This window comes from Sinohyriopsis cumingii, chromosome 14 (assembly GCF_028554795.1).
Source record: "Sinohyriopsis cumingii isolate HCF-2022 chromosome 14, ASM2855479v2, whole genome shotgun sequence".
In the NCBI taxonomy this organism is placed as follows: domain Eukaryota; kingdom Metazoa; phylum Mollusca; class Bivalvia; order Unionida; family Unionidae; genus Sinohyriopsis; species Sinohyriopsis cumingii.
In genome coordinates this window covers 65,135,312-65,150,929 of record NC_142974.1, presented here as the reverse complement: position 1 = coordinate 65,150,929, position 15,618 = coordinate 65,135,312, and the positions used below count along the sequence as shown (strand labels likewise).

General features: G+C 40.5%; 2 protein-coding genes across 2 annotated transcripts in view; one reads left to right on the top strand and one right to left on the bottom strand.

Moving 5' to 3' along the window:
- The window catches only part of LOC149784023 (uncharacterized), a 57,802-nt gene that overhangs the window by 17,993 nt on the left and 24,191 nt on the right, over positions 1 to 15,618 (top strand). The gene's annotated exons all lie outside the window — the stretch shown is intronic.
- LOC149784024 (uncharacterized) lies at positions 354 to 3,669 on the bottom strand. The gene has a single exon (XM_089932117.1). The coding sequence runs from the start codon at positions 3,457 to 3,459 to the stop codon at positions 2,080 to 2,082; it is 1,380 nt and encodes a 459-aa protein (XP_089788243.1). The 5' UTR covers positions 3,460 to 3,669; the 3' UTR covers positions 354 to 2,079.

The following is a 15,618-nucleotide window of genomic DNA, read 5'->3' as shown; positions in this document are numbered from 1 at the left end:
TCCCATCATGACCTCGACAACAATCATTTTAAATTAAAATAGAACTTGTTTACGTGGATGCTACATATTTTGAAACAAGGTCAGGAGTTAGATCAACTTCTGGTGTTTATAAAACTAACAGTCAAGTTCTAACTATTTTCTGAAAAAAGTATAATCCCTAGTGAATAAATTTACATTACCATATCATGTAATGAAAAATAAAAATAAAATAAAACTAGCAAACAATTAAATTGAAATAAATATATATTAAATCAGATATAATTAAATCAAATACATGTATGCATAACATATATATATATATATATATATATATATATATATATATATATATATATATATATATATATTGCGTTTCTTGCTTTGGTCCCAAATCTCCCTGGTTAGCTTCCTATTATCCCTGTTTAGCTCAAACTTATCCCTGTTCTGTCCTAAAGGACAAGTCACTTCTCCCTAAACTTCAAGTGTAGCTTGACTCCTGTGCTGTAGACATACTTATCAAAAGTTATCCTCCAAAGCCGACATGTATTATTGCTTGAAAATTTCATACATTTTATTATTAAAAAACTGTCAATATTTAGCCGAAAGTACTGGGTATCCATTTGTTTTGCTAGATAAAAAGTACAGCTGTACAGATTAAAAGTGGCACCCACATGCAAGGCTGTTTTTATGGATACACTACAAGGCTGCTTTCTTTCACCATTGTGCACCCTCATGTCTTGAAAAAGAGAAATGTTGATAAATATCTGATACACATTTCATATTTCAACAGTTTTGTACCAGTGTGTAACTTTGAGTTTGTGAAGACAATAAAATGATCTGGATAACAAATTTTACACGTTTCACATTTTGCACAGTTTGTCACCAGTGCAAATCTTCAAATTTGACAATGAACTGGAGCAAGATCTAACTTTCCCACATGTTTCACATTTGAAGGGTTTCTCACCAGTGTGCACCTACACTTCATGACAAACTACAGCCAGTAAACAATTTCTCACTCTTCACATTTGAAGAGTATCTCACCTGAGTGTGAATCTTCCAGAGTGATCACAAACTAGAGCTCAAGCTAAACAATTTCCAGCATATATCACATATCAAATATATTTTTTCACCAGTGCCAATCTTCACCACTCTGGCTAAACAATTTCCCAACTATAGCACATCCGAAGGTTTCTTTGCCATTGTGTATATTCAAGCGTGATGACAAACTAGAATTCACGCTAAACAATTTCCTATGTATTTCACATTTAAGTGGTTTTTCACCAGCATGCACCCTCTCTTGTATTGACAAACAGAGCTATTACTGAACAATTTCCCACATATTTCACATGTGATGGGCTTCTCACCAGTGTGACTCTTCCTGTGTTATGACAAATTACAGATCTGGGAAACTAATTTCTCACACATTTCACATTTTAAATGCTTGTCACCAGTGTATATCCCAAAGCGTGATACCAAAGTAGTGCACACTCACCACTCCAGCTAAACAGTTTTTCCACATATTTCACATTTGAAGGGTTTCTCACCAGTGTGTACATTCAAGTGTGATGACAAACTAGTGTTTACGCTAAACAATTTTCCACATATTTCACATATCAAACACTGTTTTGTCACCAGTGCCAATCTTCAGCACACCGGCTAAACAACCCCACATATAGCACATTTGAATGGTTTTCTCACCAGTGTGTATATTCAAGTGTGATGACAGACTAGAGACTAGTGTTCACACTAAACAAATTCCAACATATAGCACATTTGAATGGTTTCACACTAGAGTGCACCCTCATGTGTTTTGACAAATGTGAATTATTGCTAAACAATTTCCCAGATTTATACATTTGTCACCAGCATGTATCTTGACCTGTGATGACTACATTTCGAGCTATATTAAAGATTTATCCCACAAATTTCACAGCTGAGTGATTCCTCACTAGAGTGCATCTTCAAGTGCCATGACTGAATATATCACTGGCTAAGCTAAGTTGCCACTTAGTTAACATTTGAAGGGTTTCACACACAGTGTGCAATGTAAGATGTTTGGACAAATAAGTGTTTTGACTAGACACTTTCCCTGGATATTTCTCATTTTAAGGATTTCTCACCATTGTGCACATGTACATGCCTTGACAAATGAGAACTGCTTCTGAACAATTTGCCACATGTTTCACATTTGTAGGGTTTTTCACCAGTATGTATATTCATGTGTGATGACAGACTGCCACTCCAACTAAACAATTTTCCACATATTTCACAACTGAATGGTTTCTCACCAGTGTGCACTCTCACGTGTCGTGATAAATTAGAGTTACTGCTAAACGATTTCCCACATATTTCACATTTGAAGGGTTTCTCGCCAGTGTGGATCCTCACATGTATTGACAAATGAGAGCTGCTTCTAAACAAATTGCCGCATATTTCACATTTGAATGGTTTCTCACAAGTGTGTGTTTTCATGTGTGATAAGATACTAGAGTTTGTGCTAAACAATTTGCCACATATTTCACATTTGAATGGTTTTTCACCAGTGTGAATATTCAAGTGTGATAACATACCAGAGTTTGTGGTAAATAATTTTCCACATATTTCACATTTGAATGGTTTTTCTTGAGTATGCATCTTATTATGTGTTAGCAAATTAGAGCTATTACTAAATAATTTTCCACACATTTCACATTTAAAGGGTTTCTCACCAGTGTGCACCCGCCCATGTCTTGACAAACGAGAGTGATTTCTGAACGATTTGCCACACATTTTACATTTGAATGGTTTGTCTCCAGTGTGTCCATTGAAGTGTGACGACAAGCTAGAATTCTGAGTGAATGATTTCCCACATATTTCACATTTGAATGGTTTCTCACCAGTGTGCACCCTCACATGTCTTGACAAACTAGAGCTATGAATCAGCAATTTCCCACATATTTCACACTTGAAAGGTTTCTCACCAGTGTGTACCCTCAAATGAATTGACAAATTAGAGCTATATTTAAACAACTTCCCACATAATTCACACTTGAAGGATTTCTCACATGTGTGTATCTTCATGTGGCGCGGCAAACTAGATTTCAGGCTGAATGACTTTCCACATATTTCACATTTGAATGGTTTCTCGCCAGTGTGTATCAATAAGTGTGATGTCAAAGTAAAGCTTTGAGTAAACGAACTGCCACAAATTTCACATTTGAATGGTTTCTCACCAGTGTGCACCCTCACATGTTTTGACAAACTAGAACTATTACTAAACAATTTCCCACATCTTTCACACTTGAATGTTTTCTCACCAGTATGCACCCTCAAATGAACTGACAAATTAGAACTATGTATAAACAATTTCCCACATACTTCACATTTGAAGGTTTTATCACCAGTGTGTATGTTCAAGTGGCACAGCAAACTCGATTTGAGACTAAACGGCTTCCCACAAATGTCGCATTTGAATGGTTTCTCGCCGGTATGCATCATCATTTGTTTTATCACATCAAAATAACGCGAAGAACTATCGGCACTATTCACATTGGTATGGTCGGTCTCCAAAGGTCTGGCTAAACAAATGCAGCCATTTCATTTGTGATTTGACTGTCAACAATAGATTTCCTCTCCCTTTATATATGCGGCATCAGGCGTGTAAAGGCAAAGCAATTCGTACAGCCGCCGTGCACTTTAACTGGGAAAGACTATTCACACTGCCACCGTGTAGACACAGACAAATTTTATTTAAAGTCGAAGTTGCGTTACATAAAAAGAAACCTTTGCTCGGTGGTGCAATTCTACGGCCTATGGTCAATCCGGACCCAAGTCAATTCGTATCCAGTAGATATTGGTCGTTTTGTACCCAAGGTGATGGCTGTTTCGTACCCGATGTGATGGTTAATTCGAACCCATTATTTTACACATTTAAATATATCGTATTGTCACATTAACCGCTCCCTCTTTAATGACGAACCCATCTTTTGTCTAATAAACTGTTCTGCCATAAAATTTGCACGAGTAACGCAGATACGGTAATGAAAAAAAATTGTCCAAGCACTGATAAAGGCTTGTATTTGTTTTCACTGAATACAGTAATAGCACACACACACACACACACACACACACACACGTGTGTGTGTGTGTGTGTGTGTGTGCTGTAAAATTGATGCGGCCTATATGCGAAAATTAACAAACCCGTCAAGTTTTGCCCCCTTCCCAATCAAGTTTTGCCCCACCCACCGAAAAATGACATACCTGGCTATGTATCTATGTGTACGAGACGTCGCCAGCATGTGTTCGCGGCGAATTATCCAAAGATAATCACTGTCACCATGGCAATGAATGAAATCTAATATGTAACAATTTAAAATATACGACAGTTTGAAATATGAAAGAAATATTTTTTATATGATCTTGGTGGTTATATTTGTACTTAAATGGCGTCGGCGAATTCCAACTTTTCGACAGAGAATTGACTTTGACCCTACACCCCAACATAAACGTCCAAATATCAAAAAAGGGGTGGCAAGGGTCAGATGAAGCTCGGGCTTCATTCTCATATGCCCTAAAGACTGTTTCATTGTGGTATGCCCTAAAGACTGTTTGATTCTGATATGCCCTAAAGACTGTTTGATTCTGATATGCCCTAAAGACTGTTTCATTCTGATATGCCCTAAATACTGTTTCGTTCTGATATGCCCTAAAGACTGTTTCATTGTGATATGCCCTAAAGACTGTTTCATTATGATATGCCCTAAAGGCTGTTTCATTGTGATATGCCTTAAAAACTATTTGATTCTGATATGCCCTAAAGACTGTTTCATTATGATATGCTTTAAAGACTGTTTCATTCTGATACGCCCTAAAGACTGTTTCATTCTGATATGCCCTAAAGACTGTTTGATTCTGATATACCATAAAGACTGTTTGATTCTGATATGCCCTAAAGACTTTCGTTCTGATATGCCCTAAAGACTATTTGATTCTGATATGCCCTAAAGACTGTTTCATTATGATATGCCCTAAAGACTGTTTCATTCTGATATGCCCTTAAGACTGTTTCATTCTGGCATGCCCTAAAGACTGTTTGATTCCTATATGCCCTAAAGACTGTTTCATTCTGATATGCCCTAAAGACTGTTTGATTCTGACATACCCTGAACACTGTTTCATTCCGATATGCCATAAAGTCTGCTTCATTTTGATATGCCCCAAAGACTGTTTCATCAGTTGCTAGAAAGTTTTCATATCGACCCCCCCCCCCATTACGGTTAGTAGAGCAGCAGGAACCAATTGCACTATCAATTCATGTACTTTCACTAGTACTGTACACCATCTCTAAAATCTACAGTTATTTCCCTTGCTATTTCGTGATTAACGATATAAATGCACACATAATGCCTCGCGAAATTATCATTTACTTTACGTAGTAATTATTGTTATCCATGTCGTTTATCACATTTATAAATAATTTCAAGGCTTCTTTGCACAGTGGCTAAATCAATTGCAGTGGTTACTCGCAGTTTGCTACCTTTCTGCAATTTTGCGACGACCATGCAATTACATACATATGTATTCTCTGCGGAGTTTATTTTTCCAACTTTCTCCATGAATTCCAACGTTGCTTTTGGTAAAGTCTTCTCTTCTATGATTCCAGATCCTCTCAGTGTTGTCCTTTTCTGTTGTACCTTCAATACGGTCATCCAACTCATTAATCGGCAAAGTATGTGTCAGTTTGCATTTTCACTAATGTCTTGGGGTTCAATATTGATGATGAGTTTATTTTTACAAAAATACACGTTCTTTTTCATGCTCTGTTGAAGGGTTTCGTCCTTACTCGTGTCTATCCCGTAGAAGTTAATATTTTCATGCAGGCTAATCTGGTTTAAGTAATCTAATCTCGTCCTCAGTAAAGCAGTCACAATGCCCTATTTCATTATTTTCCTCCATAATTTTATTTTCTGTATCGAAGTTATCGATTCGTTCTTTTAAGGACTTATTTTCTTACCTTGCTTCAAACTTTTCTCGACGTACATTTTTAAAATGATTCCGTAGATCATTTTCGTGTGTGTGTGTGTGTGTGTGTGGGGAAACATTGGTATTTGTCTATCTGACATTGGTTTTGGCGATGCTATACTTTCTGGACCTGTCGTATCGTTACAATTAGTTTCACGTGAATTCTTTAATGATCCTTTAAGGGGCACTTACTTTTCAGGTGTGTTAATTTCCACGAAACAAAACACTTTTCCTATAAAAGCATGAACGCACAAGCATTTGCTGTCAGCTCATAATTGCATACCACGTGACACTTCACGTTAGTTTTAAAATGTTATTAATTTTGATTTTGTTCACCTTTTTTTAGCAGTATATAAGATGAGAATTATTCGTGTACAAGTAGTGAATAGGGATAGTATAGCGTCAATGGGACTTATCATTAAAAAGACCCTTGGGAACATATAGCGTCAAGGGAAATTTAACATGGAGAAAAATCGTGGGAACATATAGCGTCAAGGGAAATTAACATGGAGAAAAATCGTGGGAACATATAGCGTCAAGGGAAATTAACATGGAGAAAAATCGTGGGACTGTTGAGCGTCAAGGGGAATTTAAACAGGGTGGGACTGTATAGCGTCAAGGGAAATGGAACATGGGATTTTTTTTAAAAATTTTTTTAAAAAAAGGGGTAGGCAATTCAAAGACTATCTCTTTTCGAGAAATATGGCTGGCCCTGAAAAGGGCCTTTGGGTTTTCTTCTTCTGCTTCTAATTTCTTCTTTTCCTCCACCAACTTCTTATTTTCTCACCTACACTCTTTTTCTTCTTTTTTTTCTCCTCCTCTTCTTTCTTCTCTTCCTCCTCTTCTTCTTTCTTCCTCTTCTCATTTTCTTCTTCTTTTTCAATTTTTTCATTCCATGCTCTCATCCTTGTCCTTTCCTCTTCATCCTCCTTCTCCTCCTTTATTTCCTTCATCACACCACTTATCATATCCTTTGCTTTTCTTAAATTATTAATTTCCATTTTTACTCTATGCGGACTATAAGAATAGTGATCTTCAACTAGTCGTACGAGCATTTGTTCTATCATTCCCAAATTGTCAAGGACGTCTTGCAATGACTGAAATTTATCCAGGTGGTTTGAAGCCATCTTCTATGAAGAATGGTTTGAACGACGAATACTGTGGGTTCTTATACTTAAAGCGCGTACGTGAAGGAAAACATCCCCCTAAAAACATAAAATGGATCTTACCTAGATCATGACCCAACAACGCGCGAACGTGAAGGAAAACATCCCCCTACTTTTTCATTTCATATAATATAACCCAAACTATACTCTCCACATACGCTAAGAAACCCATAATCTACTATTCACACAAACTTACTTCATCATTTACAAACACAAACACACAAACTTACTTCAACATTTACAAACACAAACACACAATCACATACACTCCCACTATTAATAAAGAGTTAGTGTTTATATTCACACTACTCTACCTACACACATTGGCAAATCGATCGTTATTTCTTTTCTAGAGTATTGGGTAGCCCTGAAAAGGGCTGTTTTTGGAACTTCATGGACACCTGGTTAATGGTGGCACCTTCCAGGCCTGGCACCACATACACATCTTATCCCCCAGTTACTTTTTACCTTTTGGGGGGAGAGAGCAGAGGCAGGATATGTCGCTTCAGAATCCCAATTTTCGCTCTCTGGGATTCTGAAATTTTTTCTTCTCTCCTTTTCCTCCTCCTCTTCTTTGTATCTTCTCTCCTCCTCTTTGTATCTTCTTTCCTCTTCTTCTTTATATCTTCTCTCCTCCTCTTCTTTGTTTCTTCTTTCCTCCTCTCTTATCCTTCCCTCCTCGACAATGGCTTCCGCGGCCAGTTCATTTAATATGCGCCTGGCATATTCCAGATGCACATGAAGTTTCAACAGTTTCTCCAGTCTCGTGTTCATTTTTGGTGTTGATCAATCAACAAGGGTAGCTAGACTGCCCAGCGAGTTTCAATTTATAGTGAAAGCGCGGATGTGATGGAAAACATCCCCTAATAACATAAAATTGATCTTACCTAGATCGTGACCAAAAAAAAAAAAACAGCAACGCGCGGACCTAAAAGAAACACTCACTCACTTTTTATGCTACCCATCACTATTTTAAAATTTTTTATAAATCACTCCAATAGACTATCCACATACTCATAACTCCAAATATACACCTCAAACAGCCAAAAGAACAAACATCATTTTAATCTACTATCCACACCAACCTACTTGATCACTTACAAACACACAAACACACAATCCTATACACAAACACATACCCTCACATTTTTTTTGAAAAAGAGTTAGTGTTTATTTTCACACTACTCTACCTACACACATTGGCAAATTGATGGTTATTTCTTTTCTAGAGTATTGGGTAGCCCTGAAAAGGGCTGTTTTTTTGTTTTTTGCTATGGCATTCTTTTTTAGTTTCTAAGAATGCGATGTCCTCTGAGGATAGACTTTCTGGCGATAGGTCTGCTTCTTCGGAAAGAGAAGAAGAACTCTTTGGTGTCGATACGACAATCGACAAAGCCTCTGTCAGCTTCAGGTTGTTGCTGCTGTTGTTGTTGTTGCTGTTGCTGCTGTCTCTGAAGTCTGTACTTCTCTGTCCATTCTTCTTTCTCCCTGTTCATTTCTTCTCTGAAGAGCTCTTCTATCAGGTCTTCAGTGATTTTTAACATTCTCACATTCTCTATTTCTTCTGGCTTCGGTATCAGACTGTGTCTGACCCTATGCAAATTCACGTAGGCTTCGTTGAGCTTAGCTAGTTTGGAGCACATCTTCGTAGGAGGATGAGTCGACAATGGATGGTTAGACTGGGAACAACCCGGTTCTTAAAGTCAAAGCGCGGACGTGAAGGAAAACATCCCCCACACGGTTTTCGAGCCGCAACGTTCATGAGAGGGATAGTAAGAAATGAAAGAGCATCAATCCAACATTCTTATAGCTAAACAAAAGACAAAGGCATTTTTTTCTAAACACAACATTTTTTATTCAAAAATCACTTAACACTAAACATCAACATTTCTAACATTTTTTAACAATAATCCAATACTATAACATCAAACAATCTTTTTCTAATCACAAACATTTTTTTCTTCAAATACTAATTACTTTGAACAGGGCTGACAACGTTGTGAATGAAATTGTGATTTCCACTTTTGGAAATCATTAGGCCATTGATGGACACTACGTTTCCTAGCTTGAGACAAAAGATAAGCATAATGGTCACAAAACCATCGATCTACTTTCACATCGTTTCTAGCAGAAGAACGAGGATCAAAATGAGTCACTAAATGTTCTAAGGAATAGCCCAGGCTGCGATGATGCAGAAAATACACGCAGTACTGTCCACACACCAAAGAATCTGTGCCTTGTAATTTTACGTTATTGAATCGGGTGGTTTGAGCATTTCTTCTCATAAAGTCGATGATATCGTCTTCCAAAGGGGGCAATCCGTACGAATCGAAATATTCCACACATCCTTCTTGAGGAAAGTAGACGGCTACCCAGTGGGTTCCTGGGAGATGACTGTCGTCCGTGTTGATCACGTAAGCTTGATGGTCTTTAGGTTTGCGATGAGGGAGTTCATCTTTAGCACAGACGACAGGATTCCAAGAAGCCGTATACGAACTGTGGTTCAAAAGGTAATAAAGTTCCCAGGTATCCATTGTTTTGTGTTTTCTTCTTCACAGGTAATAATAAGTCGTCAATTCGATCCTGACTTTTTGCTTGAAAATGTCTGACGAATAGACGGTTATTCGTTCTGTTTCCTCACTCTGATTCAGGAGAGCTTCGATACGATGGATCTCTTGAGTGGTTAATGGTGGACAAGAATGTTCACGCAAGTCTTTATACCACTGGTGCAACACGTCTTTGTTCGAGATGAGACTCCAAGCTTCGTCCAGATACTCGTCCAATTTTTCTTCTTGACTTAACATTAGGCATTTATCGTGTTGAATTTGACTGGGATGATCGTTTTGACATCCATAGCAATTTTTCTTGATCAATTCCGTCATTTTATCGACCAAGTGTTTGGCAAAACAGGAGACTAAATGGGCTTCTTGTTCTGGCCATCTCGACTTCATTATGATCACTTCTTCTTCTTCCACAGTCTCCTCACATTTCATGTCCAAAGTTTCTCCACTAGGTAAAGAGGGATAACAGTCTTCCATGACTTCTAGTAATCTAGAATGACTTCTCTCAAACTGTTGATTTCTATGGTATTGTCAAATTCTGCATACAGGATGACGTTCACTGTGTGATCTGGAGGTGGATTTGCAAACTGAAGTTCCACACGAATCTGGCCCGATTTTATAGGGTGGAAATGTCCCTCGTCACTGCCTTGGTCTGGAGTGAAATCAAAACCCCACAAAGCATAGCCTCCTGCATAATCCTCGTACGAAATACCGTGACTGGTGTTGGTTCCTAACTGTCCCGTGGCTTCGTACAGGGACAAGTACGATCTTAAATAATTCTTTGCGACACCAAAGTTGGGCTCAAAGGGTCGGGTACACAAGGTCTTGCCGTCGCGACTGACTTCGATCTTGGACACATTGTAATGTTGAAACTCAAAAGGATTTTGATCGTGGGTTCCGTTGAAGGCTGAATTCCTGACGATACCAACAATCAAACGTTTGGGTAACTGTCCTTGGAACAGATGATCTTCGATCATAGATCGCTGTCCAGCAGGAATGGTGAACGTTTTCACTTCTACGCGTCGTATCGGATACTTGGCAGTCGTTCTGCTCAACGTCTGACTGACGTCGTTTCCCACTTTAGGTAACACTTCCACACGACGCACGTAAAGTCGGGCTTCTTGAATGATAGTTTTGTATTCGTTGGCATGGGCCATCAAATGGAAAGTGGCACTACTACGATTCAGTCTCAGACGGATATCCACCCCGTTGAGCAAATACTTTTCTTGTAACCACATGTCCAAATGCAAACGATCCATCAGTTCTAAACTTCGCCCTTGCAGAATTTTCTTACGACGGTCGTTAAACCCCACATTGTGAGGATTGTCATCTTCTGTCAGGACTGTGTCGCTAAACGTGCCTACACCTGCTGTGTCAGGTTTCCATACCACGCAAGCATCCAGATGAGTATTCTTGGCTTCTTTTCCGTACGTCAAGAGATTTTCCAAGTAGGCACGATATGGGTAAGTATCCATGCTGCTGCTGACCAGTTTGTTATTCAAGTACAAGTCCACTTCGCTAAATAAGGAATGCATGAAATTGTTGACAGGAGCTACTCTAGCATCGCCTCCTGGATTGGTGTTGTCCGTTTTGATCACTTTCACTTTCAAATACAGGTAACTGCTATTCAGATCGATGTAATCTTCGGGTTGTCCTTTGATTTCAAACTCGATGGGAGCTGATTCCGTCAAAGAGGAGACGGGATGAAATTCCACCCACTGGGATTCTTGCATGGTCATCATGGTGGGGGGCATGGCAAACAGGTCCAGTTCCGTCTTGGAACAAGCGCAAGACTCTCGGTGCAGCATTTTTTTCTCTTTCTCAATAATCGAAAACGTCTAAGTCTCGAACGGTTCTTCTTTTCTTGGCCTTTCTCGCTTGAAGTCTGGTGAAAGGGTGTTTTCTTCGTCGTCTCTTTCTGCCTTGTCCTTGCTGAATGCCTGACTCGGTAGCGTGCAGGGCATTTATAGGTGTGTCTCGTCGGCCCAAAATGTCTTTACCCGTTTGCAGCAAGACATTTTTGCCTGCCCTCATGAAGGCTTCTTTAGGGTTTTGTTTGTCGATGATGACATTTTGGAGAAATTCTTTGCCTTGCGTCAGTGCCGCATCTTTCAAGGCGTGCAATCCGCGTGTCACCATCGGTTTCAACACCGGAGCCACCGAACGAAAGGCCGATTTCAGCATGTCTCCTAAACCGTGTCCTCGCTGTCGAGCAACCCCTCGGTACACTGGATACATGACTTACTTACTTACGAATCGTGAGAGAACCTTTTTCGAAAATGGAGTTTCACCGTGACTTTTCCTTTGGTGAATGGAATATTTTGTCCCAAATCTCCTTTTATAGTAATGTTGACCGTGTCCAAATACGACTTGCTGACAGGCAAATAGTGAGGATGGACAAATTCGCGGTGGACGTGATAAGTGTTTCCACCTTCCTCGTCAGCGTTCGTGGCAGAATCCACTTTGAAAGGAATGACACGCAGTAACGGTACAGAGGTGTGTCCCACCACGTTATACTCCACCACATCGGAGTAGACAAACATCAAATTCAGTCCTTGGTTCAGTTCTACCGGGGCACGAAATAACTTGCTAAAAGACTCGTTGTCGTAAACGATGGGTGATTCGTTTTTCTTCATCATGGCCATTCTCATGTCCATGTCTCCGCCCAACATGTCAAACAATTCCGGACAAAATAAAATGGACAGGATTTTACTCCCGTCAAATTTCATCAAGAAGCGACGAGCTGTTTTGTGGTATTCCATGGTGACACTTATTTTGACACTTTCCAAAGCTTTCAGAAACACGACATTAAACCTGGAGGTAATGGTGCTCACCAAATGTTGACCACTAAAATAATAGCCTGGGGGAATGAACAAGTGATAGGTGGTGTACTTTTGATTTTTTGTGCCAGGGGTTTTCTTGTCATATTTGCCATAGGTATCCAAGTACTGTTGCAATTGTTCGTCATGAACTTCCACATCAAAAACATTTTGATTGGGAAGGACATTGAGGACTTGGGTCGGGTGAATCATTTCCACTAAAGCCACTTCCCAATGGGCTTCGTGATCTAAGGGGATGGTCTGAGGTAATTTGGCCGTGTAACAGCACAACGTGTTGTGGGGAAACACCTCCATGGAACTGTCACTGGGTAAGGTTAAGTAAAATTGGTTTTGGTGACTCATAATTCCAGAGTTCTGTGGCTGTCCGAGGGGTTATTAATGGACGTCAGAGGCGTGTCTCCGCCCAAAATGGGGTTCTGATTGTGGTTGGAGTGGTGACTGGCACTGGCACTGGACACAACGCTCCCGTTCGAGGAGAATTTCAGGGAGGGATTGGGAAGCAGGTAACCGATGCAACTGCTCAATAAAATGGTCCACAATTGTTTGTCTCCTTGTTGCAAACTCAAATTGGCAATGGCTGCCCCGATAACACAATACACCACGAAGATTTGGCAGAAAAAGACGATTTGCGTTTTAGGCACACGTTCTCCACACCACACCCACAAGGGTTGTTTTTGTAAATCTTGCACAGAAGAACTGGGTGAAGAAGGACTGGTCGACGTAGCTGCGTCTGCTGTGTGAAAGGGCATGATGGTCACTTCTTCTTTTTATAGTCGATGACTTGCGAAGCGTCGATCCAAGAATCGAAACTGGGTGGATATCCTTTCCAACGTACTTTGACTTCTTTGACACGTCGTTTGCCCACTTTACGGGTTCTGCGTTCGAGAATGCTTTCGATGTCGTACACGTCGTCTTCTTTTTTGGTGACACGTTGTAACTCGGGCAAATAAAACGTTCCTTTGAGTACTTCTCCGTTCATGTCTTCCAATTTATAGACGGCAGGATGACGGCCATGCACTCGTCGAGTGACGCGAAACAATTCGGTCGTCCAGTTAGGTAAGTAACCTTTGTCGAAAGTGCGTTTGGTTTTGCCAATGCGCACCCAATCTCCTACGGCCAACTCTCCACTTTTCTTGGGGACAGCCCTCGTCGGGGACGTACCGAACAGGCGTTCAAACACCAGCACTTCGTTGTCGGGAGTCACGTACTGCGGGGCACGTCCGATGCTTCGATGGTAAGATTGGTTGTACGCTTGCACCAGGTGCGGTAAGATGTCGATGTACTTCAGAGTGTGGTGATGCGTAAAATATTTCCACATGCGTTCTTTCAAAGTGCGTTGAAAACGTTCCACGATGCTGGCTTTGGTTTCGGGATTCTCGGTGGTAAAAAAATGAATGTCACGTTTCTTTAATTCTTTTTGGAAAGCTTGGTTTAGAAATTCGGTGCCTTTGTCCGTTTGCCATCGAAGAGGGTGACGACCGCTTTGTTTCAACACTCGTTGCAGGGCTCGCACTAACTCGCTGCTCGATTTGGAAGTCAAGGGCACGACCCAGGCAAATTTGGAAAAGACGTCGATGACACAAAACAAATATTTGTAGCCACGATTGTAGCTGGCCAAATGAGAGACATCGGCTAAATCGGCTTGCCATTGATGATCGATGCCTTCCACTCGGGTGCGACTTCTGGCAAACTTGCGTCGAATGGGTTTGTGTAAAGTGTAGGTAGCTTGTTCTTGTAACCATCGTTGCACTTGAGGTAAACGGAGACTTTTCAGTCGCGTTTTGGCAGCACCATACAATTTTTGAACTCCTGCGTAACCTGCAGGATGGGAGGGATCGTAGTAAATGCTGGCTAAGACTTTTTCCATTTTTTATTTTTTGTGTTGGTTGATGTGTTAATAAGACACCCACTCTTGGAGGATGCTACTCTTTTTCTCTTGGGGTATTTTCTTGGATTGCAATGCTTTGCGTGTGCGGCCAGCAATAGGTGTCGAAGAGGAGAAGGATGTCTGAGCGGGGGATATCGGTTCTTGTTTCACTTCTGTCTTCACTTCTGTCTTCACTTTCTTTTTCTCTTGTGATGAAGAAGGGGTGGCCATCATCTTTTTAATCCATCCAATTCTGGAGGTAGGTGGTGTTGTTAACTTGCGTACTTTTTCTGGTGGAGTTTGAAACCCTTCTTCTTCTTCTTCTTTTCCTTTTTCTGTCTTGACCACTGGTACCGGTACTGGTACTGGTACTGGTGATGGTGTTGGACTTTTCATCAAGGTCTTAAAATCTTTCAAAGTGGGTAGAGCTGTTTCGTCTAAAGCTTTCTGGTGAAAGAGTTGCAGTCGTTGCAAGAGTTGACCGTACTTTTGCGATTTTTCTGTTTCGGACAAATCTTGGCGATCCATCAAGGACTGCAATTCGTGTTGTAACTGGGACATCTCGCTCAAATTGGGATTGGGAGGTAAATGCGGGGTGCGTTGTTCTTGCCACCGATGGTATTCCATCCATCGTTTGTAAGGCACTAAAGCTAGTTTTCGTCCTTGCATGGGGTTGTCAGGGGTCGATTCTGAGATCTTGGGACTTCCGAAGGCCTTTTTATCTTGCTCCCACCAGTCCTCCCAACATGGTTCCCAAGACTCCTTTCAGTATGGGGCCTAACAAGAGAGGTAAAATGCCTCCACGTTGGACCAACATCTTCTTTTTTTGACGAATGGGAATTTTCTTTTGAACCATTTTCCGAAGAACGTGACGATGTTTGCCTAAGCATTGTTTCTGGTGTTTGGACAAAGGGATCGTGCCTTTCAAAACGTTCAAACAACATTCGCACACGGTATCGATGACCTCTTTGGAGGCCGTTTGAATGAGTTTTTTTCGTAGGGGTGGAGAAGCTTTGGACAGGACAGATAACAGGTCCCCATGTTTGGCTAAACGTGGTGGCAGTCCTTTCCTTTTCTTTCCTTGGGGTTTTCTGGAGGGTGACATCTTTGAGTCTTCAGGAGCACCAAAAAAAACACTGATACCCTACTTGGTCACAGGCCTTTTTTATACTGGAACGCGTCGCCATTGATTGTCTTTACGTCGT

Bases quoted from the DNA above. Each gene is read 5' to 3' on its own strand.
- LOC149784024 (XM_089932117.1), bottom strand. From the start codon at position 3,459: ATGATGATGCATACCGGCGAGAAACCATTCAAATGCGACATTTGTGGG.